Here is a 25,103-nt window from a genome sequence, read left to right on the forward strand (position 1 = left end):
CTGAGAGGCGAGGTTAGGAGGAAACAGGGGACCCAGGAAAGGAGGCTAGATTGCAAACGCACCTACACAGCTCTGAGTCAAAGGCTGTCAGTCATCTCGGCTCAGACTGCTCTGCTCTCCAGCAGCCCAGCCCTTTCCCAGGGCTGGGGCAGGAGATTGCTACATGTAGGCTTATCTGGGGAAAAACCAGAGCCTCACTTTAGTCCCTTCCGGTAATTGACACTACTGGACACCCAGGAGGGGGAGGAGAGAGCTTCTCTTCATAAATGTTCCCACCCCTGGGCAAGGTGGCTCACTCTGGCAGGTAGGAACAGGGGAGAGTGCACCTGCTACCAGTCAAGCTCAGCCAGACTGCAAGAGGAGGCGAGGCGGAGCCAGCCGAGGGAGTGAACCATGGACAAGTTGAAATGCCCGAGTTTCTTCAAGTGCAGGGAGAAGGAGGTAGGGGTCTGGGAGCTGCGGGAGGTGTGGAGGACCTGAGAGTGGAAAACTTAAGGGGGGTTGCTAGTCTCAGTTTTTGCTTTCTGTGGCTGTTCCTTGTGCTCCACATTTCTGTTCAACTATTAGGTGTGACTGAGATATACCTATAGAGTAGAGAAGAAAGAAAAGCTCTTACTCTCATAGCTAGAAGACTTAGGGCCACCTCATCCTCTGCCTTGGGAGTACCCACAAAATCCTGTTCTCTATCCCTCTCCTAACTGTGTCCATATGCTAGAGGAAAGTACAAAAGTACACTGTTCTTAATTGACCCAAAGAACCCTCCATACCCCAGAGAAGTGAGCAGGTTGGGAGAGAACCCCTGTCCCTTCTCTCCCTCCCAAGTGGCGAGAGAGCTACTTCATCTGGTGAGACAGGAGAATTTGTCTCTGCATATTATTCTACGGCTTTTAGAAAGGCATTGATTTTAATCTGTAAGACAAAGAAAAGTTAAACTACCCTTAACTTGATACATCCAATACTATCAAGCCATAAGAAAAGTTTATAGATTCTTGTTTTTTTTTTCCAGCAGACACTACATTTGATCCTGCTCAAAGATCTGCTACAATATCAATATTGATGACTTTATCTAATTCATCTTTAAGACTTTTGTATTTGAAACCTGATTTGTCTACTTTCATTTTTCCCTCACACCAGTGTGACAAAGACCTTTGTATTTCAAACCTAATTTGTCTGCTTTCATTTGTGTCTCACACTGCTGTCACATTTAACGTTTTTACCAAAATTTGAATAATCTTAGCTGATGGAGTAGTAAACATATCTACCTACAGAACTTTGCTCATTTTAAGAGGTAAATGTTGTAAAGTAAAAGCAGCTATCAGCAGAAATCTCCCCAACTTTGTAAAGCATTCCCCTCAGCTATGGTTTTCAGGGTTTCTTCCCCCCATTTTCTGTTGCTCTTTGGATTTGTGAAATTATGCTTCTGTGGAATTTGTAATGGTAGAAAGGCAAGCTGTTGATATTTTTTCTTCCCCAGAAAGTGTCGGCTTCATCAGAGAATTTCCATGTTGGTGAAAATGATGAGAATCAGGACCGTGGTAACTGGTCCAAAAAATCGGATTATCTTCTATCTATGATTGGATACGCAGTGGGATTAGGAAATGTGTGGAGATTTCCATATCTGACCTACAGCAATGGTGGAGGTATTCTATTTCACCCCCACCCTCCCACCCCCGCTTTTCCCTCCAGTTTTAAGTGTGGTTCTGTATGGCTTCTGAGAATATTTTACGAGTTGAAGGAAGGCATATGACAGTTGACAGTTTGGGTTAGTGGGAGAATGAGAAACAAGCATATTGAATTTATTATTAGTCTGAGCTACTAGCTCAAGTTAGAAACCTAGTTTCACAAAATCCTCAGGTATAAACTTGATAAAAAGCTTTATTTTTAGCACTTCTAAGCTTCTGATTTGAGATCTCACATAATCTTCAACTATGACATACTTTTCCTAATTTATGCATGTTTCTGTGATAATCTGTTCAAACTCAAGTTGTGCTTTGCTTAATTTATAGCTGAATCAGAAATAAACAGAAAAATAAGTTCTATTAAGAAGCTCAAATAAATTATTTGCTTAACTAAAATAATGCATTACATTTTGGTGATTTAAGTGTTGAAAGAGATGATTAAAAAGTAATTAAAGGTTTAGTATTTTAAGTTGCAATGTTGAGTTACATGTATTCCAAATTGGACGGACTATGTAGAAGATCCTTCTAAAATGAAATAATTTAGTTCAAGGATTGTTGTTTTATTCCTGCAAAAAAACACTGTTTATACCTTGTAGATCATTAGGGTAGACTCAATTAGAAAAAGGAGAGAAAAATCACTTTGAGGTGACACACAAAGGGAAACAAAATGAATTGCACAATTCTCTAGTAATGTTCAAACAACTTTTCACTTACACCATATTTTATTTACTCGTAATTACAGGTTCTATTAGAAGTATAGAGGTGACATGCCCCTATATTTCATAACTGGGTACCAGTGAGACTGTGCCACTATAATTATTTTTCTTAGTATAATAGGATTTTGTGTGGTGATATTTCAATCATATTTCTTATTAATTGGTTACATTAAAATATTCACAGTGGTCTTCAGAGACTTAAGAAAGAAGCTCTGTTTATTAAACAGTTTAAGTGTCAGTAGCATGAATTCCCCTATCTAGAAGCTGGGTCATTTAGTTGTCTTGGTATCGAATATTAGCTGGAAAATGCATCAGAAATCACAGTTTTATTTCCGTCTCTGTCCTAAGGTCCAGTGTGGTAAAGAGAAGCATTCTGGATCATTTTGAGCCTCTTGTAACTCATGTTTAGAAAAAGAAATTCCCTGTGCCTTGACATCATACATAGGCCCAGTAATTGCCACAAATTTCTAGGAACTATATTAAACTAGTTTTAATAGAAACTTTTAAAATATAGCCAAAACAAAAATAATAATATTAATTGTATGCTATTATCTTTTTCACCATTTCCTCTAAAATTTAATGTGCCATATTGGCTTTCAATTTTTTATAATAACATCATTTGGGTAATAGATGATCTAGGCACTCTCAATCCTTCTTTCATCCAAGAGTAGAAGAGGAAAATGAAATTAAAATTTGTTAAATGCGAATTAGGTTTAAAAATATGGTCAGGTTTGAAAAGTTGTTTCTAAAATCTGGAAATATTTTTATCTGTATATTCTTTTTAACAGTTTATTAAAGAGAAGTGTCATACCACCTTAAGGTCTAGGTCTGCAGTATTGACAATTTGTGGCTATATTAACTATATTAACAATTTATCATCTATGGATAGTATTAATAATAAAATAATATAATAGGTGAAAAGTCAGGTATAACACTGAAGAAAATAATCTTTTTTAACAAAAAATACCTGTTCACACTCGGCTGGTAAAGCTTGTTTATTGTTGTAGTTAAACAGTTGTATTTATTTTTTCGTATTTGTCATTCATAGGACTTAAACTTCTACTAGTCATAGTAAAGATGGTATGTACATTCCAACATCTATACAAACATATTTTTCCCTATGGTCTAGTGACTTCCAGGGTTAGTATTAAAGTAAGTCACTTACCTATGAATAAATAACAAGTTCTTTATAGACTCATTTTTTAGTAGAATGTATTTTGAGAGTTGAAAAAAATGTTATTCCTAGGTATGATGTTACAGTATCATAATATGAAAAATACTTGAGGCAAAACTGTAACATGAGTAAATTAAATGTATACAATCTGAAAACCCATTTTTATCCACTGATCCCCACATTCTTTATTAAACTTTGCCAATTCTTCTGGAATGTTTTATTAATAAGTTTAATATTCTGCCCTTGCTTCAACGTATAATTTGGCAAAACTTCTAATGAAAAATACTATGCCCCAAAAGTGGAAAGAAAAAAAAAGGAAAATGATAAAAGGTTAAAAGGATGGGGGAGGTGAATTGTCTAGTGTGGGAGAATTATTCCTTGTGAAATTGAAAGTTAACTACAAGTATTTCTCAAAAGTTCAGAGTCTTCAAACAAAACCAATACATTTTGTATTAACATTGAGTGAAGAACCTTGTGACTCTTTGGAGAATAATAAACTTAATTGCAATAGCTTACACTGTGAGCCACATTAGCATTTTAACTCCAAGTCTTAAAAATAGACCATTTATTTTTAAAGGAGAAAGAAAGATAACCAATGTTGAACATGGGCTATGTGCCTGGCATTTTGGCAAGTGTTTTCACATAGGCCCTGTATTTGAACCCTTATGACAAACTGAGTTGGCATTGTTCTCCCCTTTTATAAGGAATCCAAGATTCAGATGTTAGGCAAATTGCTGGAGGTCACACAACTGGTAAATGGTCTAGCCAGGATTTCAACCTAGGTTTATCTGGCTCCAATGCCTGGGATCGCTCAATTCCTCTGGCTTACTTTCTATACTCTACCATTTTTAATAATCACAACAGCCTCATTAGGTAATACTAGCATCCCCATTTCATAGATGAGAAATCCAAGGTTTAAAGAATCAACTACTTATTCATAGAAAGCAGTGAACTTTAGGCCCAAACCCAGCACTCTTTGATTCCAATATATCAGGATGCTTTTAAAGTGTTATGCTGGTTGTCAAAGTGCCATCAAGACTTCGAGCTGTAATAGTGCTTTGGTTCTTTCTCACCTTTTTTAGGCGCCTTCTTGATACCTTATGCAATTATGTTAGCATTGGCTGGTTTACCTTTGTTCTTTCTGGAGTGTTCACTGGGACAGTTTGCTAGCTTAGGTCCAGTTTCAGTTTGGAGGATTCTTCCATTGTTTCAAGGTTGGTATTAAAGCATTTTCTTGGTATTAAAGCATTTTCTTCACCATGCTTTTTTGTATATTTGTGCATATAGCTACCTTCACTGTGAGGAACAAAAAATTGCTTAAAATTCTGACAATTTAAAGCAAAGAAAACATGCATTATTGTTGTTTTGCTGTACAGTTTGCCACTGCAGAATTTAAAAAATCAAACGTTTTTATTTCTGTTTATCATGGGCTGCAGAAATGGGAAGGATTAGAAAGCACGCTAAAGATGGTTAGAAGGGTGTCATTATTTTCCTGTTTTCACCCTGTGAATTCTTTTGGCACATAGTCTCGTGCTCTAATTTAAAGGCCCTAACTTTTTTCTACTTCATATGTAGTTTTTGTCTTACTGCCTTTGCATATCTTTTACAATGCCTCATTCAGAAAAGCTGAAGGGTAGGCCACCATTTTTTTTCTTGGATGCTCTTAATAGAATAGGACACTGGTAAAGCTTAAAAATGCCTTGTTATTAAACATCAAACTACCTCTTTTGACTGAAGATTAAATATCATTTTGGTATGTGCTAGCTGCTGAAAATTATTTGTTTTCAATGCAACATCAAAAATAAATTCATAGTGAGGTGAATAGAATATTGTTCTGGAAGAGTGGAGAAACTACCTTAAAAGCTAGTTTTGAGCATTGGAGTTATATTCAGCACGCTAAACTGCATTTTGAAACTACCTAGTTAAGGAAACTTTGGATATTTAAATTCAGATTGTTACTGAATTATTTAATTTTCTTTACACATAGTTGTAGATATATCTACACCATCCCTCCAGGTCATTATTTTAGAGGCTTCATTTTCTACTTCTCAAAATGTTGATTTATAGATGAATATTGTATTGGTCAGTGAGTAAATAAGATACGAGCTTTGAATTTTTTTTGTCTAAAGAATGTCGACTTTGCATGATCTGACAAGAATTTGCAGGCTTAACAAGAAAAAGTAATAAACATGGGTTTTTCTTTATGTGAATTTGATGCGCTTACCACAAGTCTTCTGGCCTTGGCCTTAATACCCTTTGTAATCAACTAAGAAACTGCACCAGCAAGCCAATCATAAAATTAAATTTAAATTTAGAAGAAAATTACTCAGACAGCATTAGCCCCTACTCTCCCAGAAAGAAAAAGGAAAAAAGTAATTTAAAACAGTCTTTATTTATTTAGAGACAGAGTCTCACTCTGATGCCCAGGCTGGAGTGCAGTGGTGGATCTAGGCTCACAGCAACCTCCGCCTCCCAAGGTCAAGCAATTCTCCTGCCTCAGCCTCCCCAGTAGCTGGAACTACAGGCATGCACCACCGCGCCTGGCTAATTTTTGTATTTTCAGTAGAGACAGAGTTTCACCATGTTGGCCAGGCTGGTCTCGAACTCCTGACCTCAAGTGATCCGCCCTCCTCAGCCTTGAAAAGTACTAGGATTATAGGCATGAGCCACCGCACCCTGCCTGAAACAGTCTTTTTTATTTTAAAATAGATTTTGTGGTAATCGAGATACAGCTTTTTTATGAATTAGCAAAGTAAATTTCACTTGAGTTTGGTTTTTATTTTAATTGTTCTTTTTTTTCCAGGTGTGGGAATTACAATGGTCCTGATCTCCATTTTTGTGACAATCTATTACAATGTCATAATTGCCTATAGTCTTTACTACATGTTTGCTTCTTTTCAAAGTGAACTACCATGGAAAAATTGTTCTTCGTGGTCAGATAAAAACTGTAGCAGATCACCAATAGGTAAAATTTGTCAACACCCAAATAGTTCTTTTACATATATTTTTTATAAGCTTGAAAGGTCAAATCATTCTCTAAGCAACTTAGGTACAATTTTAAATGTTCCAAAGGTCACTGGTGAAAGCAGAAGATAGCATATATAATCAGAAAAATGATTAATACAATGTATTAATCTCTGAGAGCAGTCAGGAAGGCTAAATCATGCCTAAGAGTACTTCTTCCAGGCCTAAGTCTTGGGCAGGAGAGGAGAAACTGAGAAAATGATAAAGGGAGAAAAGTGCTATCTAGGATAGTTGTGTGTGTCTCAGGAGACAGTAGGTGTTGTTCATGTCATATGTTGCTAATCTTTGGGATAACGTACCATCCATGTCATAGACTATTACCATTTTAATTACCTATGTATATCAGAGGATAAATTTATAAATATTTAATGCTTCCGAGAAGTTTAAAGGCCTTAATTTGTCTATATACATAGGTTGGATAGGTAAATCCACATACAAAAGTTTGTTAGAGCACTAAACCTCAACTGAAACAATTGTTACTCTATACCTGTTGTTACTATAAATACAATCACAGCTTAAAAGGGCAGACAGTTTTGTAATCCCTCCTAGTTTAGTAGAAAAGATTTTAAGATGCTGAATGTACATAGCTTATTCCATCTGTAAGATTTCTACTCCACTTTTTTCAAGTAACAATTTTGATGATAATTTAAATATGTTACCATTAAAACATTTTCTAGGAAAGTAATCTTCTAAAACTAAGTACATGTCTGTGTCTATATTTTTTATCCTCTTTAGTAACTCACTGTAATGTGAGTACAGTGAATAAAGGAATACAAGAGATCATCCAAATGAATAAAAGCTGGGTAGACATCAACAATTTTACCTGCATCAACGGCAGTGAAATTTATCAGCCAGGGCAGCTTCCCAGTGAACAATATTGGAAGTAAGTACACTAGATGATTTACTTTTAAGCAGATGTTATCTTAAAATTTGTACAAAACAACAAAACATTAATCATCTCCTTCCTTAACTCACATAAATAGAAAAAGGAAAATCAGGACAAATTATATTTCATTTAACTCAAATGTCTACCGATCCCAGGTGATTAGTAGTTACCTGCAAAATTAGCTCATAGTCAGCAATGTGTCTTTTATAAATTAGTTATTAAATGGGCACAACACTGTAATGATTTATGAAGTGCTTATTAGCTATGATTTAGGAAATTGCTTTGAAGAAAACACATACAAATTTTAGACTACAATGATCAAGTTGTAATGATAAATAGTTGGGTGATGAGTAATATTGCTATTTAAAAAAGTGTAATTCTTCAGCAGTCTTGTTTACAATTGTCATTATATGGTAAGAATAGATATGTAGTGTTATATTTACTTTTATTAATTTCAAACGATCTCTCTACTTACTCTATATCTATCCATTACTCTTACCTAATATTGTTGACTCTACTGCTAAATGACCTCTTCTTCATCCACTGTTAATGACCTTTGTAACTCTTTTAAACTTTGGATCTTCAAATGTTCTCAAACTTCAAGCTTAGAAATAAGATCCATGCATGTACCTAGTGAGAATCTTGGAATTTTACAGAAAGTCTGTGGAAAAGGCGTGAATAACAGGATCATTTGAGTTTGATGATATCTATAAGTATGGAATGAGGAAATATTTAATATAATTTTAAATGTTTTCCTCATTATTTTAACATGAGAAAATACTGTAATAGTAAAATAAAATAATCTGACATAAAGTCAATTTATTTACATAAAGGATCTTGAAATAGAGGAAAGTAATAGCTAAAAGAATCAGTAGATCTTTTATTCTATGGTTTGAAACTTTGGATTGGCTGTGGTTAACTGAAGTTCAGAGCCTGGCCATTTAATGAACTATCTGTGCCCTTCGTATTGATAGTATCTATCAATAAAGGCTCACCGAACTTTGATATATTAATAAGATACAATATTCATGAAGCTTCGACCTGGATAAATGGTATTACAAAACTCAATGTATTTTCTTTAAGTCAAGTGATTCTGTGATCATAAAATGGCTTATGTGTTTCAGTAAAGTGGCGCTCCAACGGTCAAGTGGAATGAATGAGACTGGAGTAATTGTTTGGTATTTAGCACTTTGTCTTCTTCTGGCTTGGCTCATAGTTGGAGCAGCACTATTTAAAGGAATCAAATCGTCTGGCAAGGTAACTTGAAAAACACATTAGATAGCGATATAGCAGCTTTCCAATTTCATGGTAGTTCAATATCAAGCATTACCAAAAGCATGTTTTTTTTTTCTATAATGGGAGCATTCAAATGTGTGAAAAGCTTTCTAAATAGTCTGTGAAAAGCTTTCTAAATAGTCATTTTAAGCTCTAAGTAAATACATAGGATCTCTGTTATTGCTAAATACAAAACAAACAAACAAAATAAAAACTGGTACTAGAGGTGCACATTTCCTAAAAACATGGACCCTTTTAGCTGATAGAGCATTCTGAAGCTTAAGAGTATATTATTAAATTTTCTATCCTACTATATAAAGAAGCATCTTGAATGGAATCATACATTGCAATGTATGGTTTGGAAAGTCTAGATCCTTGTTCTATAGAGTAATAGTATCAGGAATCCCCTAGTCGGAGAGAGAGAGAGAAAGAGAGAGAAATGTGTGTGTTTGTGTGTATGTGTGTGTGTGTGAGTGTGTATGTATATATACACACAAACTATATATTCATTCTCTTAAAGATTGCCAAAATGGACACAGAACTTTTTCTCTCAGTGAAAGGGCCTCTTCTGAAAAACATTCTGTTATATTTTCCCACTTCATTGTTTACTTTTATAAACTTTCAGAGAGAATAATGGTAATTTAAGAAAACAACATGAAATTTTCTCTGTGAACAGTTACACAATACCCAGAAAAAATGTCTATGTGTTTTTAACTAGTCAATGGATATTTCCCTAAAGGTGGAGGACAGGAATAACTGGGGATCTTGTCTTTGTATTCTCAGTACAATATCTAGCACGTTCTGTTAATGTTAAGGTGTGATGAGACATGCTGTTACATCACAAAAATACTGTGAATATCACAAATCCAGGGAAAACTTTCCAAAATGTTTTAGTTCCACATTTTTTAAACCCTTGGTTTCCTTTTGATGTTAATATTGAAAGAGTCCATTAAAGGCCATTTACCCAGGCGATTAATTTTTATTGGTCTCTGAATGACTTGTTTAAACCATCTCCTTGGATGTATTATAAAACATAGGACATCTATGGATCAAGGAAATCATCCTCATTAAGGCAAAGCTGGTCTCAAAGGCAATCTGCTCATCTGGAACCATGTGTTATCTAGTACAGAAGCAGTGCACTTGTATGTATGCTATCAAACTCTCTTAATGGTAGCTGTAAGGATAACAGTAACAAGTGTCCAGTATTCACTTCAATATGCTTTTCTGGGATTTGAACATCTGCTAGGAAATATTTTCCTTTTCTTTGAAGACTGAATATATATTAACCAATGCAGGGTTTAAATCATTTCTCTCCTCACCTCAATGCAGTAATTTACTGAGAGAAGACATTCAGTCTCCTCAGACATGTATAAGGATATATTTATCGGAGCAATCCATTTAGATCCCAAGTTATCACTGCTGATGTATTATTTATTTACAGAATAAACCTGGGAAATGTGGATTAACACATCAAATTATTTTTGAAATGGATCATTTGAGAGTAGTGAGGACACAAATAAGAAATTATGCTAACTTTGGTATATCATCAGACCCTATGAAATCCCCTGTACTTTATTTAATTAATCTCAACTGGCTAATAATTTTACTTGTATACAGTTATACACCATGATTTTAAAAATAACTTACTAATTTTTGGTTACTTTTCTTGGTAGGTGGTATATTTTACAGCTCTTTTCCCCTATGTGGTCCTACTCATCCTGTTAGTACGAGGTGCAACTCTGGAGGGGGCTTCAAAAGGCATTTCATACTACATTGGAGCCCAGTCAAATTTTACAAAACTTAAGGAAGCTGAGGTGAGTCTTAATTTGGATTTCAAATTATCTGAGGAGGTAAATCTTAAAAGTAAATGCCAAACATCTTTGGTTCCATATGAATATCATAATGTAATAGCTTGCAAAATAATATACAGTTAAATTTATTAGTTTCTATCCACTAGGATGTCTGACTTAGCTAATATTTAACCTGTCATTAATATTCTTTTATTGATGGTGAGATAATTTTTAGAAATAGGATTTTTAAAGTCATTTTTTATTCATATAAACTGAATCTATTTGACCAACAAAATTTCAGGCTTATTAATCTGAAAAACAATATTTCATGCATAAATACCCACAAGTTGATGATTGGGGCTATGTGATTTATTGGATAAACTCAGACTAGCTTTAGAGATTACTGTTGAAAGTTTAATAGTCTAATATACATTTTAGTTTTCTTCAAAATTTAATATTCGCAAAATATTATCAAATTTTGTCTAGTGAATTGTGAAGTTAAAACATACATTTGATAATGGATTAAGCATTCCAAAATTGTTACTTATACCAAAAACTTAAACGTGTGCCATGAATAAGAATTGGGTAACCCTATTTCAACTTTACCTTCAGATAATGGCTGAATGTATCACTGGCATGTAACATCTTTTAAAATTTGACTGCTGAGAGTATTAACAGTAAGTGTACTACAGATAGCATGCTTCTATTAGTATGGTCTAGAATGCTTTCACTTCTTTTTTTTTTTTTTTTTTTTTTTGAGACAGAGTCTGTTGCCCAGGTTGGAGTGCAATGGCACAATCTCTGCTCACTGCAAACTCTGCCTCCCAGGTTCAAGCAATTCTCCTGACTCAGCCGCCCAAGTAGCTGGGATTACAGGCATATGCCACCGCACCCGGCTACTTTTTTGTATTTTTAGTAGAGATAGGGTTTCATCATGTTGGCCAGCCTGGTCTCAAGCTCCTGACCTCAGGCGATCCACCCGCCTTGGCCTCCCAAAGTGCTGGGATTACAGGTGTGAGCCACCGCACCTGGCCCTTTCACTTTTTTACTAGTCACATCACATTCTTAGCACACATTAAGCTTCTGTTCAACTAAAAACCTGTAATTTTATGTTGAAATCAAGAGAGACTATGTTAATATTATCTACCATACTACTAGTACTATTCAAAATGGATATTAGTTTGCTATAGTATTCTTCATGAAACTCATGCTAATTTCCAGCCATTGCTGTCTTCTTTTCTAAATACTTACAAGAGGATGTGTAATTATTTCTTGTAAATATTTTTTGTAAGCAGTGCCAAATTTATTAGCTTTTAGTTGTGGAAATCTGTCATTAATTTACAATTACCTTTCTGAAAACTGAAATGCCAATCTTTGGTCTTTGGTTACCTTTTTTTGTGCTCAATAATTTCCACTCAATGATTAATCACATAGCTTTAACTTATTTTAGATCTATGGAATTTTCTTATTATAGTCTTGGAGATTAATATACTTTGATGTGTCCACAGGACATCTTAATTTGTTTCTTCATTTATCTTGGGCCTCACTCTTTTTATCCCTGTTGGTTAATCTCTTCCTAATTTGAAGACCATTTTGGATGGTGAATAAGAAACAAATAAAATGGAACTTAGCATTCATCACCTTCTCCATGTTAGGTTATTGAACAAGATAAAGTATGTTAATGCACTTGGAAATAGTAAGATTTTATATAAATATGAGCTAATGTACAATTATTTCAATTATTTCTGTTATATTATACTATCTTGCTAGAGTAGCAACATTTTCCCTAAGAAGTAGATTCACCATTTTCTTTGAAACTCATGACTTTGAGCCTAGTTAAAAATCCCCTTTGATATTCTTTTAGTGGCTTTTGCAAGCCTAAGATATCTGGGTTTTGTAGTTCCTTGAAATCATTCTGAAAAATTTATATGACACTTTTATATTGGTCTGTGTTTCAGTGACTCTAACATCTTTAAAAAATCAGAGTGAAACCTAAAGCTCCTTGTGAGACAAACAATTTCATCTTCTCACCCCTCTACTCTCCAATACGACATGACCCAACTCCTTCTTTTTGGGGTTTGCTGGCAATGACAATTGTTTTTCTTAGATTTTTTTTTATTCCTCACAATATATATTCTAAACATGGAATCATAATCAGGTGTCTTTTCTTTCCTTTGAATATCTGAACTTCATTGAGATCTCCAGGAGAGTAGAGAACCACACAAATTTATAGATAGAGGAGTCTTCAGCAATGCAGAGATTATTTTTCTAACTCCCTCATTTTACAGTGATGAAACTAAGACTTACATAGATTCTATTTTAGCCAATTGTACACAGCCAATTAATAAAGTTTGAATTACGATTTCCTAGTCCCTAATGTAATAATCTTGTATATTGGTATGAGATTAATAGATATGGAGATTAAAACTATGTTTGGAATTTCTCTTCCCTTTTGTTTGCAACCTAACTACACATCATGGTATTCAGTAGCATTCTTACACAACACAGGACTGCCACAACCACTTCCAGCTCCCCCTGTCACACAGGCACATGTAATGTATCAAGTAAAAGAAGCTCAGAGACCAACATGAGCATGCTGTTCATCTGTTAATATGGGCAATGACCAAAGAAAAAAGAGGGCATTTTATTTCTAACACAATTTTCTAAAATATAAGTGAAATAACCATGATCTATCCCAAAAGAGTTTTCTATGAAATTTGAAAACTGATTCTAAAGTTTATTTGAAAAAGAAAAAGGCCAAGACCCCAAGGTGTATCTGAAGTGAAGAGGACTTGTCCTATCAGATATGAAACAATATTTATAATGCTGTACTAATTAAAATAGTGAGGTGTTAGCATAGGTATAAATATATAGACCAGTGGAACAGGATAATAGTCTCAGAAATAAATTCAAAAACAAATGGAACTTGGTATGTGGCAGAGGTGGCAATGCAGATCAATAAGGGAAGGGATGATAATCCAATTGATAGAATTGACATCCAATTGATATCTAATTGATTTAATTGATATATCAATTATCCTTGAACAATTGATATCCCATTTAGGAAACAACATCAGTTGGAAATTTCACATATCATTCACATATCACATATATTGATATGCACAATATCAATTTTAGGTGAACTGAAAATTTAACAATATAGGCAAAACTTGAGTTCCTTTAGAAGAAAATACAGAATAGTACCTTTATAACCTTGGGCTAAGCCGTTTTTTAAAAGTAATAGAGATCAAGGATAATACCTATAGTCAAAGATGGATACCTTCAGCTACAGTAAACCAACAACAAAAACTTTGGTTCATCAAAGAACACAATGTTAAAAGGTAAACAAAATTAACCTACAAATTTTGGAGGAAAAAAATCAACATATATAATAGTCAAAAGATTAGATTCCAAATTACATCAAGAATTTTAAAAACCGAGTAAGACAGCCCAAACCCAAAACTGGCAAAAGACATGACCAGGAATTTCACAGAAAAAAACAAATCATATGGAAAATGAAGTGTTTGCAAGTAGGCGGAGGAATGGGAACCCTCACAGCCAGCTGGTGGGAGTGCAAAATGGTACAACCCTTTAAAGAACAATTTGGCAAGATTTAGTAGAAGGGAGGAATACATATACTTTTCGACATCACAGTTACACACCTACATATGGGGAATGTACAAGAATGTTTACAGCTCCATAATAGCAACATACTGAATGATCTAAATGTCCATCAACAGGAGAAATGATAAATTGTGACATATGCAGTGTGGCAATAAAGAAGTGGAAAAGGGCCAGGCGCGGTTGCTCACGCCTGTAATCCCAGCACTTTGAGAGGCCAAGGCGGTCAGATCACCTGAGGTCAGGAATTTGAGACCAGTCTGGCCAACATGGTAAAACCCCGTCTCTACTAAAAATACAAAAAAATTAGCCGGGTGTGATGGTGCATGCCTGTAATCCCAGCTACTTGGGAGGCTGAGGCACAAGAATTGCTTGAACCTGTCAGGCAGAGATTACAGTGAGCCAAGATTTCACCACTGCACTCCAGCCTGGATGACAGAGCGAGACTCTGTCTCAAAAACAAAAACAAACAAACAAAAAAGAAGTGGAAAAGAATGATTAAAACTACATATATTTAATTTAACCAAATAAATTTGCTTATATTCTTTCACTTTTGAATTACAAAGTGGACATTTTATATAGTTCAACTTGATGATGGATAAATTTCACAATACCTAATAAAAAATGGCACGTTGTATATGTTTACGTGCATTAAGATAACTTTTCTATAAATTCCAAAACAAAACATTCAAATCTAAGTGTAAAGAAGAACAAAGAAATTATGAGCACAAAAGTCAGGATAGCAATTGCCACTGGTGGGTAGAAGGGTGACAATGATGAGAGAGGGGTACAAAAAGGATTTAAGAGACTGCAACATTTTATTTCTTAAGCTGAGTAGTGGGCATTTGGGTGTTCATTTCATTGTTATTAATAATATATTCATTTGCTTATGTGAAATATTTACACAAAAAATTGAGTATATGTTTTAAAATATTAAATTATTTTCTCTTATAGGTATGGAAAGATGCTGCTACTCAGATATTTTACTCCCTTTCAGTGGCTTGGGGTGGCTTAGTTGCTCTATCATCTTACAATAAGTTCAAAAACAACTGCTTCTCTGATGCCATTGTGGTTTGTTTGACAAACTGTCTCACTAGCGTGTTTGCTGGATTTGCTATTTTTTCTATATTGGGACACATGGCCCATATATCTGGAAAGGAAGTTTCTCAAGTTGTAAAATCAGGTATATAATACTATATATTATCAACTTTGATTAATTCAATGTATCTCACTTATGAAACTCCAATAGAATTTATAGAAATTTACTTGACACAGTCATGATTTAGAATATTGAATTTTCTTCCTCATTTCATCTTATATAATTTTGTTGCTGTAACAATATAATAATTCTTAGATTATCCATGTAAACAAGAGTATATTAAGGAAATATTGCTGAAGAAGATAGGATGTTTAATTTTGTTTAGTCCTTGCTAAGCACTTTCCATGCATTATAAAAGAAAGAAAATGTGTATACAAATTTCCTCTGTACAATTATACTATTGGGTTTGAATTTTTAAAACACATGAACATCATATAGGTGAGAGAGTCAAGTGACTTTGAGTTTCCACTTGTGTCTAGCTTTAAAGGAATCTTAGTGAACTCCCTAACTTTACGGATATTAGCTAGGGATGCTTAATTATCTGGCTACAGATTCTGGGGGAAAATACTAGGGTTGTTTTAAGTAGGGATGCTTCATTAAAATTTTGTTTATGTTTTTAGTATCATATGATGGAAAGACTGGTGATTCATAACAGAATGTCAAGGATCTTGTAGATTATCTAGTGTCCAGCTCCTCATTTACAGAGAAGTGGATTGATACACAGTAATGTCATATATGTCTTGCAGAAGGTCAAATATTTAGGAAGTGATAGAGCCTAGACTAAAAGCTAATTTTCATGAATCCCAAGTTAGTCCTCCGGGAGGTCGAAGAAACTTAAAAATACTTAAAACTGAGGATCACATAATAGAACTGGCACAAAATTGAAAAGCATTCTAAAGGTAACATCAAATGGAAAACAAGATTTAATTTATAGTTTCATTACATACGATTTTGCATATATGCATATAGTGATTCTGGGTAAACATTTGGAGAGAAGGTTAAAAACAAAAGTTAGTTCGTAAATGTATCTTTCTTTAACAGTGCAATTCTTTTAGAGCATCTAGGCTAAGATAATGTGAACTAATTTACGTTTCTGGAATTTAAGATAGTTTTTATTCTTTGTCAATCTTAAAAAATAAGATAAGTTAAATAAAACTATTAAAAGAATTAAAATTTCTTATGTGAGAAATGTACCATTTACATTACAGTCTATTTGCTAACTTAATTCATGTCACATGTTCACATTATCACATCACAAAACAACCAAATTCAATATTGTAAAAAGGGAAGGTGAAATAGTTGGTAAAAAAATTTATGTCATGGATTGTGTTGCCAAATAAGATGAGATTTTTCTAATATCTTATGTTTTAAATGTTTAAATATGTGAATATTCTTGGTAACTAATTTATAATATCATACATGTTTCGTAGGTTTTGATTTGGCATTCATTGCCTATCCAGAGGCTCTAGCCCAACTCCCAGGTGGTCCATTTTGGTCCATATTATTTTTTTTCATGCTTTTAACTTTGGGTCTCGATTCTCAGTTTGCTTCGATTGGTAAGTAATACTTCCAGTGGTAACATATTCCTCTTATATTTCTTTTGCATTTCCTCTACTTGAAAACAAGGTGCTTTTATTACCCCTGTTACCGCCTCTAGCTGTTAATCTCAGAATGATCTTTCTGAAAGTTGCTTTAAATAAAATTTAAATACAGAAAAATACTTGACACTCAAAAGGAATACACATTAATATTTTATCATACGTGTTTCAGATATTTTAAGAAAATAAACTGTTACAGGTGAATTTGCAGTCCTCTTTCTTTTCCTAATACAATCACATTTTTTTCTAGAAGCAACTCTTACCATAGATTGTGTATGTTATTCTATCCATGTTTATATACATTTTATATGTCTGTACATATCATATACATTTTTAAATTTGCACATAAATGTGAAGTTTCAGAGCATGCATATGACTCTGAAAGTTGTTTTTGCATTGATTATGAATCCCATTGATACACAGGCATATAGATCTAGTTAAATCACAATCTCTTTGTTGCCATAATAATGGGCATATGAATGATATACAATTTTTTAAAAATTACACACACTGCTGCAATGATCATCCTTGCACATACTTCTATGCACACGTAGGGATTTACCTAGGTTACATGACTAGAGAAATTCTGAAACAATTTTCATCCTACCACTCTCTCACATACAATATTTTCAGTTTACTCTGTTTATAGGATAAAATCTAGACTTTTCTGGTTGACTTTCAAAGTCCTTGAAAATCTCAAACATATTTTCTGATATTTTCATTCTCACATCCTTCTACTCTTAGCCAGTTCCCTATTTGATGAACACATTTATCTCTTAATCTAGAATCCTTTCTGTTTCCACACCACTGATTCAAATATTTACCTTATTTAAAAGTCCTACTAGAATTCTTCCTTTTAGACTAATTCAGTTCACAGGGGACTGTTACCTTACAGTTGTTATCGATGAAAAATCATATAAAGCAGGCTAAAAATAACAAATAGAGCTGCATTTGATTTTCATCAGAACCAAGTGGTGACTGCCAAAAGAAAAAACCCTGTGGGTTTTTAAAAGCAAGGAACAGGGCTCAGAGTCTATTTTCAACATATGTTTGTAAATTTGATTAACATACATTGAATTCTGTGATTAACAGTATTGGCAAATAAGTTGACATATAACATGTCATTTCTCCACCTCTGAAGAAACGATCACAACAACAATTCAAGATTTATTTCCCAAAGTGATGAAGAAAATGAGGGTTCCCATAACTTTGGGCTGCTGCTTGGTTTTGTTTCTCCTTGGTCTCGTCTGTGTGACTCAGGTATACTACAGCATTTTTTTTCATAGAAACATATTAGTTGGAACATACTTTATAACCTAACTAAAGAAACCGAAGCTTAAGAGGATGCTTAGTGACAAGTCCAGGTCTGACTTGGATCAAGGTTTTCTGGGTTTTAGCCCATTTTTCTCCATTATTACTTTTATAGAAAGTCTATTTTGCAGATGAGGAGGCCGAATAATGGACAGTTACTTCAGTTACAATAAGATTACAGACTTTAAACACATACTACATTTCTCACAGCCACTTCAGAACATACAGACATTGCATACCATTCTGATAATCAACAAATTTAAGTGCTTATTTTCTTTCCAGTGACTCAGTATAGATTGAAAGATTCTTGAGATATTTAAAGTCACATTTGAGTTTACATTTGAAACATTGCTTTTCGCATTTTAGCAGAAGGGAAACTAAGGAGCATATGTCAAGATCAAATTAATAGATTCAATTTGAATATCCCATCAATCATAAAAACAATTAAAATATACTTAGAAGTAATTAATATTTTTTTGGTAGGCTGGAATTTACTGGGTTCATCTGATTGACCACTTCTGTGCTGGATGGGGCATTTTAATTGCAGCTATACTGGAGCTAGTTGGAATCATCTGGATTTATGGTAAATAGTAACTATAAAATTATTTTCCAGTTTTATTAAAATAGTTTAGTTTGATTCATTTTCATTATATTTACCTAATTATACTATTAATTTTTATACTATTATAATAGCAAAGTACAATATACTGCACAACATTATGTTATGTAAAAATGTAATTACAGGTGTATGATTCATTGTTGTGGTAGAGAAAAATGTTTAGACACAGAAGGATAATTGATGCCATAATGGTTACTGGAAGAAAATATTAGCAAGCACTCAATGTACTCTTTGTTTTCTTTAGGAGGGAACAGATTCATTGAGGATACAGAAATGATGATTGGAGCAAAGAGGTGGATATTCTGGCTATGGTGGAGAGCTTGCTGGTTTGTAATTACGCCTATCCTTTTGATTGTAAGTAATAATACACCATGAACTTGATTTCGATAATACATACGTTCTAAGATAAACTTAATAATTCACATTGAAGACAAAAGGCAAATTAATTTTATAAAGGAATGATTTTCAAGTTTTGCAGTATTTACGGCTGGTGCCTCCAAGTTGCCTAAATTAAAATGCCTTTGCAGTATTATTTTGAGGCCATCAGTTTAAACATTTACCATTTGAGAAAATAAACAGGTTCGTATAGATGTAAAAGTTATCAATAATTTAAAATTTATCAATACAAAAAATGAAAATAAAACATGAATTTGCTCATTCCCTAAAAAAATATGTTGAGCCATCAATAATATTCCTAACCTCTCTGCCAGGCACAGAAAAAACAAAGATGCATAAGGCCCAGATCCTCTCTTCAAAGAATTCAGTTTAAATATACTGACTGCTGAGAAACAACAGTCATATTTTAATTCATATTTTATCTCTTAATGAGGGAGGTATTTGGCAGATGATAGTAAAAGAAACTTACCTGTGTCAATAGGGGCAATGGTTTATGTCAATAAATTCAACAATTAATACTATTTAGAAGCTGAGGTAAAGCAAAAGTATGTCTTACTCGAGAGACATAACTTATCAACTTAAAATGTTCAAATAACATTTCAGGACAGTAAATGGCTGAGCACCAAAATAAACACTACACTGGAGGGAGAATGATTACGGACTAGAAATAATGGTGGTGGGGTGAGGCAGTGTCAAAGCGTCATAGATTTATTTTGGTTTTCATTGCCTTCATGCTTCAAAGGTTTTCCTAGAAAAGGCCATTAAGTAATTCTATGCAGGATTTCCTTCAAATCTAAAGTACCACATTTGTTTGTAGAGAGGATTACATTTTTTTTTTAACATTATGAGATCACTTTCAAAAGCTGAGCAGTTTGGAATGAGATCATGGTGAATTAAAATATTTGGATATTCCATATTTTTGCTAAATGATTTTGAAAATGACACTAAATATTTTTATTTGACAAGTCTCCATAATAAAGTAAGCCCCCTTGTCAACTTAGAAGGTCTAGCTGGATCACTTAACAAGCTAATATTCAATGATTACATAAGTTTGACACCTGAATTTAATTTAAAATGCAAAAGTATTAGATATGAAATGATTTACATTGCCATCTGTTTTTTATAAAGTCATGTGTATTGGACTCCACTATCCCTCATCCATTCTTTTGTAGTTATGTACATTCATAGTAACTGTAAAGTATATTTAAATTACTGTAATTAAATTAATGGAGCTAAGTCATTTAATTTTAAAATTAAACATAGATCTATTTATTGTTTTCTCGCTGATTTTAATAAAACAAAAACAGCTAAATTTAAGGAAGCTCCTCAATAATTATTGGGTTTTGTTTTGTTTTGCTTTACCAATTTCTAATTAATTAGTTTTAATGCTTCAACATTTCAGGTTTATTTTAACTTGGCCTTATAATGTGTTCATCTTTAACATTCAGATTTGACTGTATTGCCTAAGCAGATATTGAGGGTTTTTTTGGTTTGTTTTTTGTTTTTCCCTCAGTAAGATGCTGGAAGTGAAATGTGCTTTGGTAAATGCTCACCAATAATGTGTGTAAATGCATGTGTGTTTTTGATGTGTCAAAAGGGGATCTTTGTGCAGTGGGAAAGAATAGAAGCAATTCCTAAGCAAGGAGAAAAGCATGCCCACTAAGGTGTACTTCACATTCTCATTGTATTAATCTATATGCTGGCATGTAGATTTAATCTATGGCATAGAATAAAACCATGCTATTATAAATCAAAGTGAAAAGCTCAATAACAGAAAATTTCAGATATTATTTTACTTTCAATCTGATATATGGTCAAGTATTTTATTGAAATATATGTTGAACAAGTATTTGGATTTATAAATATATGATGGTATTAATTTTGGAAAAATTTATTCAAAGTAAAAATAAAAGTTATATATTTTGGTTCATTCCATATTGTTATCTTCTGGCTTGTTACCTGATTATTTCAATTATTTGAATATATTTTCATATTAACTATTTTTGATAAATCACATCTGAGGAACAGAATCAAATTGCTAATCATCAGTGCAATAAAGTCTAATCTTTAGCTTTGTCTTTGCATATTTAACTTTGACAGGCAATATTTATCTGGTCATTGGTGCAATTTCATAGACCTAATTATGGCGCAATTCCATACCCTGACTGGGGAGTTGCTTTAGGCTGGTGTATGATTATTTTCTGCATTATTTGGATTCCAATTATGGCTATCATAAAAATAATTCAGGCTAAAGGAAACATCTTTCAAGTGAGTGCATTAAAATTGTTTATACTTTATACAAAGTAGTTATCATCAAAATGGAGATTAATTTACTCACATGGTAGTAATATGAGATTGTATGAAATACAATTAATTACTCCTTCCTCTTGGCTACTTCTATACCTGACACAGTCATCTGTTACTAGTGCACAACATGGTATTTTATTATTTATATATTTGCTGTGTTTCTCTATGCTAGACTATAAGCTCCTTGTGGGGAAAGTCGGGTCTTATTTGTTGCTGTACCTCTGGCCTTGCTACGGTGCTTAGCATATGACAGCTATGATATCTATACCTATGTTGAGTTGTCCCTGAAGATGTCACAAAGCAAATGACCTGTTTGCTTTATATCCATAGTCACTGCTTTTAAACCTCATCTGGCTATAATATACATCCTAATAGTGTTTTTATACTGGAATAAGCCTGGTAAATATCTTGAACCCAATCTAGAGCCTGAGTCATCCCTCTTCCATGGAGGTCTAGGGGTAGGAAGTTCATTATGACATCTCAGTAGGACAATGACAAAGTAGGCTTAGCAGCCTTAGATCTAAATAAATTCCTAAGTCCATACAACAATGGATCCAAATCAGTGGTTTGATCCTGGAACTCCCATTTCCTTTGTTCTTGAAACACATCCCAGGTATACACTGGTTTAGATCCTCAGCTCGTCCTCATCCTAAGGCCAGGATGGAAATGTCTGATTCAGTGAAGGTACAGAGTAGTCACTCTGTTACTCTAATGGGTTCACACACCTTGTTTTGAAATCATTTACATGCTCAGCTATTTTGGTATAGTAGTTAATATACTTCTATTAACAACTAGCTACATTTGATTATACCTTTTTCTTGGTAAACTGTGCATTATTAAGAATTTAGATGAACACTTTTTAGTTTTCTATGATTCTTATTTTTTGTTAGTAGAGAAAAAATAATTTAAAGGAAAGTACAGTTCAATATTTGCTTGTTTACAGATTGTAGCACTTAAATTCTAAGACAATGATTTTTTGTTCTTGCATTTCAGCGCCTTATAAGTTGCTGCAGACCAGCTTCTAACTGGGGTCCATACCTGGAACAACATCGTGGGGAAAGATATAAAGACATGGTAGATCCTAAAAAAGAGGCTGACCATGAAATACCTACTGTTAGTGGCAGCAGAAAACCGGAATGAGATCTCATTGAAAAAAATATATGATTGTATAATGTGATTTTTTTTAGAATAGGGGGAACCTTATTTATTTGTGTGTTAACTGAATAGGAAAATGTACATACTATGTTCATGATAGTGTGATTTTTTTCACATTTAAGCAGGAATGCAATATAAAAATGTGAATCTCTTAATTCTCAGCCATGTGCTTATTATATTTCTTTTTAGATTGTCTATCTGTATAACACACACACACACACACCCCTAACAGTCTCTATTTCACAATTATATTTTTGTAAATAGTATATGCATTTTTAATACATTGGAGGCTTTATTTTGAACTAATTTCTTAGAGAATAGTTATATTTTCTATTACACAAGTTTAAAAATATTATTAACTTGTATTTTCTTAATATACAATCTATCTTTTCCACAAATATGAGTGGGAAATAAATCAGCACATTTAAAAGAAAGTGTTAAAACTGAAGGCCTCACTTAATTAGAAACGTGATAAATATATGGACAAATGGACTATACATACTATAAGAGGACTGTAGTTTAATACTTTTTACCCAAATATGTTTAAAAACTTCGTGCATTTGTTACAGCTCATGTTTTCTATATGAACTTAGTCATTAATGTTCTTTATAAAAAGTGAAATAAGATGGAAAAATAAGGATCCTACAGCCAGTAAGTGATAAATCTAGAAAATTGAGTTTTTAGTACCTCTTTTCCCATATACAATCTTCCTTCCTTAGGTAATTTGGAAGAAAACTATGACCCATTTAATTTCTATTGTGTTTCACAAAATTAAGTGTTGTTCATTATACTCTCTGAAATATAGGTTTAATTTCAAATAGAATATGGACTTAAATGTTAATGAGAAAATGGCTTTAATCAATTCTAGCATTTTATTACTGTAGTACAGGGCTGATAGAGTGATTTTGTCTTATATGAGTAAGTTACTACTTACAGGTGATAACTTGCATACTATTGGAAGATAAACTTGTCAAACTTGTCAAGAATGAGAAAAGCCAAATTAGAAAATCCTATGTCCTAGTTTCCTTACCAAGGATAATTAAATATATCACTAAGAGCTTTATATGTTGATTATATATTGTTGACAACTGGTTTAAGCATCATAGCCTATGATGATAAACACTGCCTATAAATGTAAAGAGCTTTTCATCAATTCTTAAATTTCTTAACCTAGGCTTCAGGGAGCATATGAAACCAAAATTATATGGAACATTTTCTGTGTGTACATGTACATGCATTTTTCTAGGGAGAGAGTCTGTAGGTTTATCAGAATATCAAGGAAAACTGTGACCCAAAGAAGTTTAAGAATCACATACACTGCTGCTGGCTTTTTGTGCTTGGCAAATGAGTGACAATAGAAGAAATAATTTTTCTTACACATTTTAAAACGTTTTCTCTTCCTTGTGATTGAAGATGAAAGGAGTAAGAAATTAAGGCATTTGTTTAATTTATACTGGTAATTTATTTAGGGGGGAGGGGACATGAAGGTAGGTAAATAGGTAGGCCTCTAATTGAACCACCTCTCTAAGTTATGTACGTATATATAAGCTGAAATTGTGTTTGACATTCTGAGGGTTTTCTTTTTCTTTTTCCTTTTTTTTTTTTTTGGTGGGGGGGCTGGGGGTCAGAGTCACGTTCTGTTGCCCAGGCTGGAGTGCAGTGGCATGATCTCAGCTCACTGCAACCTCTGCCTTCTGGATTCAAGTGATTCTCCTGCCTCAGCCTCCTGAGTAGCTGCGACTACAGGTGCCCGCCACCACACCAGCTAATTTTTGTATTTTTAGTAGAGGCGAAGTTTCCCCATGTTGGCCAGGCTGGTCTCGAACTCCCGACCTCAAGTGATCTGTCTACCTCGGCCTCCTAAAGTGCTGAGATTACAGGTGTGAGCCACCGTGCCCTGCCCATTCTGAGGGTTTTCTTTGAAGACAGGTCAAATGCTGTTAGTAAGTTTCAGGAGATTGTTAATTCCTCAGTTATACCAGATTTTATAAAATATTTGAGAATAGATGGCTAACAAGAGGTTAGAAATACTTTTCCTTAATTTTAATCCACAGTATGTTACATGCATTCTACCACTACATTTTGGTGCTATTTAAGGTGTGCAATTTTCTATAGGTGACTTTTGCAATTCAGGGAAGATTGGGGCATATTAAATGAAAGAATATCTAATTGGGGGAAGTGTGAAGGGAAAGAAATTCTTTTCAAAAGCTGACCACAAAGAGTAGTTAAAAGTTTTTGTCACTATCTTCACAAGTGTGTAAAGCACAGATTTTAACAGAGTGCTTGGCATATTGTAGGGTGCTCAATGGTGGTTTTTATTATTATTACTCAGATTCCACAGTGGCAAGAAACATCATTCTACATAATGGAAAACATTTACATCAAATCCCACTTACTTTAATGCGAACTTGGAGATAATTTATGGTATTGTATTGTAAACCATTAATGAAAAC

The 25,103-nt window shown here is 33.6% G+C and overlaps 1 protein-coding gene across 1 annotated transcript; it reads left to right on the forward strand.

Moving 5' to 3' along the window:
* The first annotated feature begins 310 nt into the window (after positions 1-310).
* Positions 311-25,103, forward strand: SLC6A14 (solute carrier family 6 member 14). Its single transcript, XM_016944290.2, has 14 exons — positions 311-441; positions 1,475-1,640; positions 4,652-4,783; positions 6,373-6,534; positions 7,329-7,476; positions 8,604-8,736; positions 10,428-10,568; positions 15,120-15,348; positions 16,695-16,820; positions 18,004-18,122; positions 18,657-18,756; positions 19,037-19,146; positions 21,289-21,456; positions 22,489-25,103. The coding sequence occupies exons 1-14, from the start codon at positions 394-396 to the stop codon at positions 22,633-22,635; spliced, it is 1,929 nt and encodes a 642-aa protein (XP_016799779.1). The 5' UTR covers positions 311-393; the 3' UTR covers positions 22,636-25,103.

Source organism: Pan troglodytes, chromosome X (assembly GCF_028858775.2).
Source record: "Pan troglodytes isolate AG18354 chromosome X, NHGRI_mPanTro3-v2.0_pri, whole genome shotgun sequence".
NCBI classification, from domain to species: Eukaryota; Metazoa; Chordata; class Mammalia; order Primates; family Hominidae; genus Pan; species Pan troglodytes.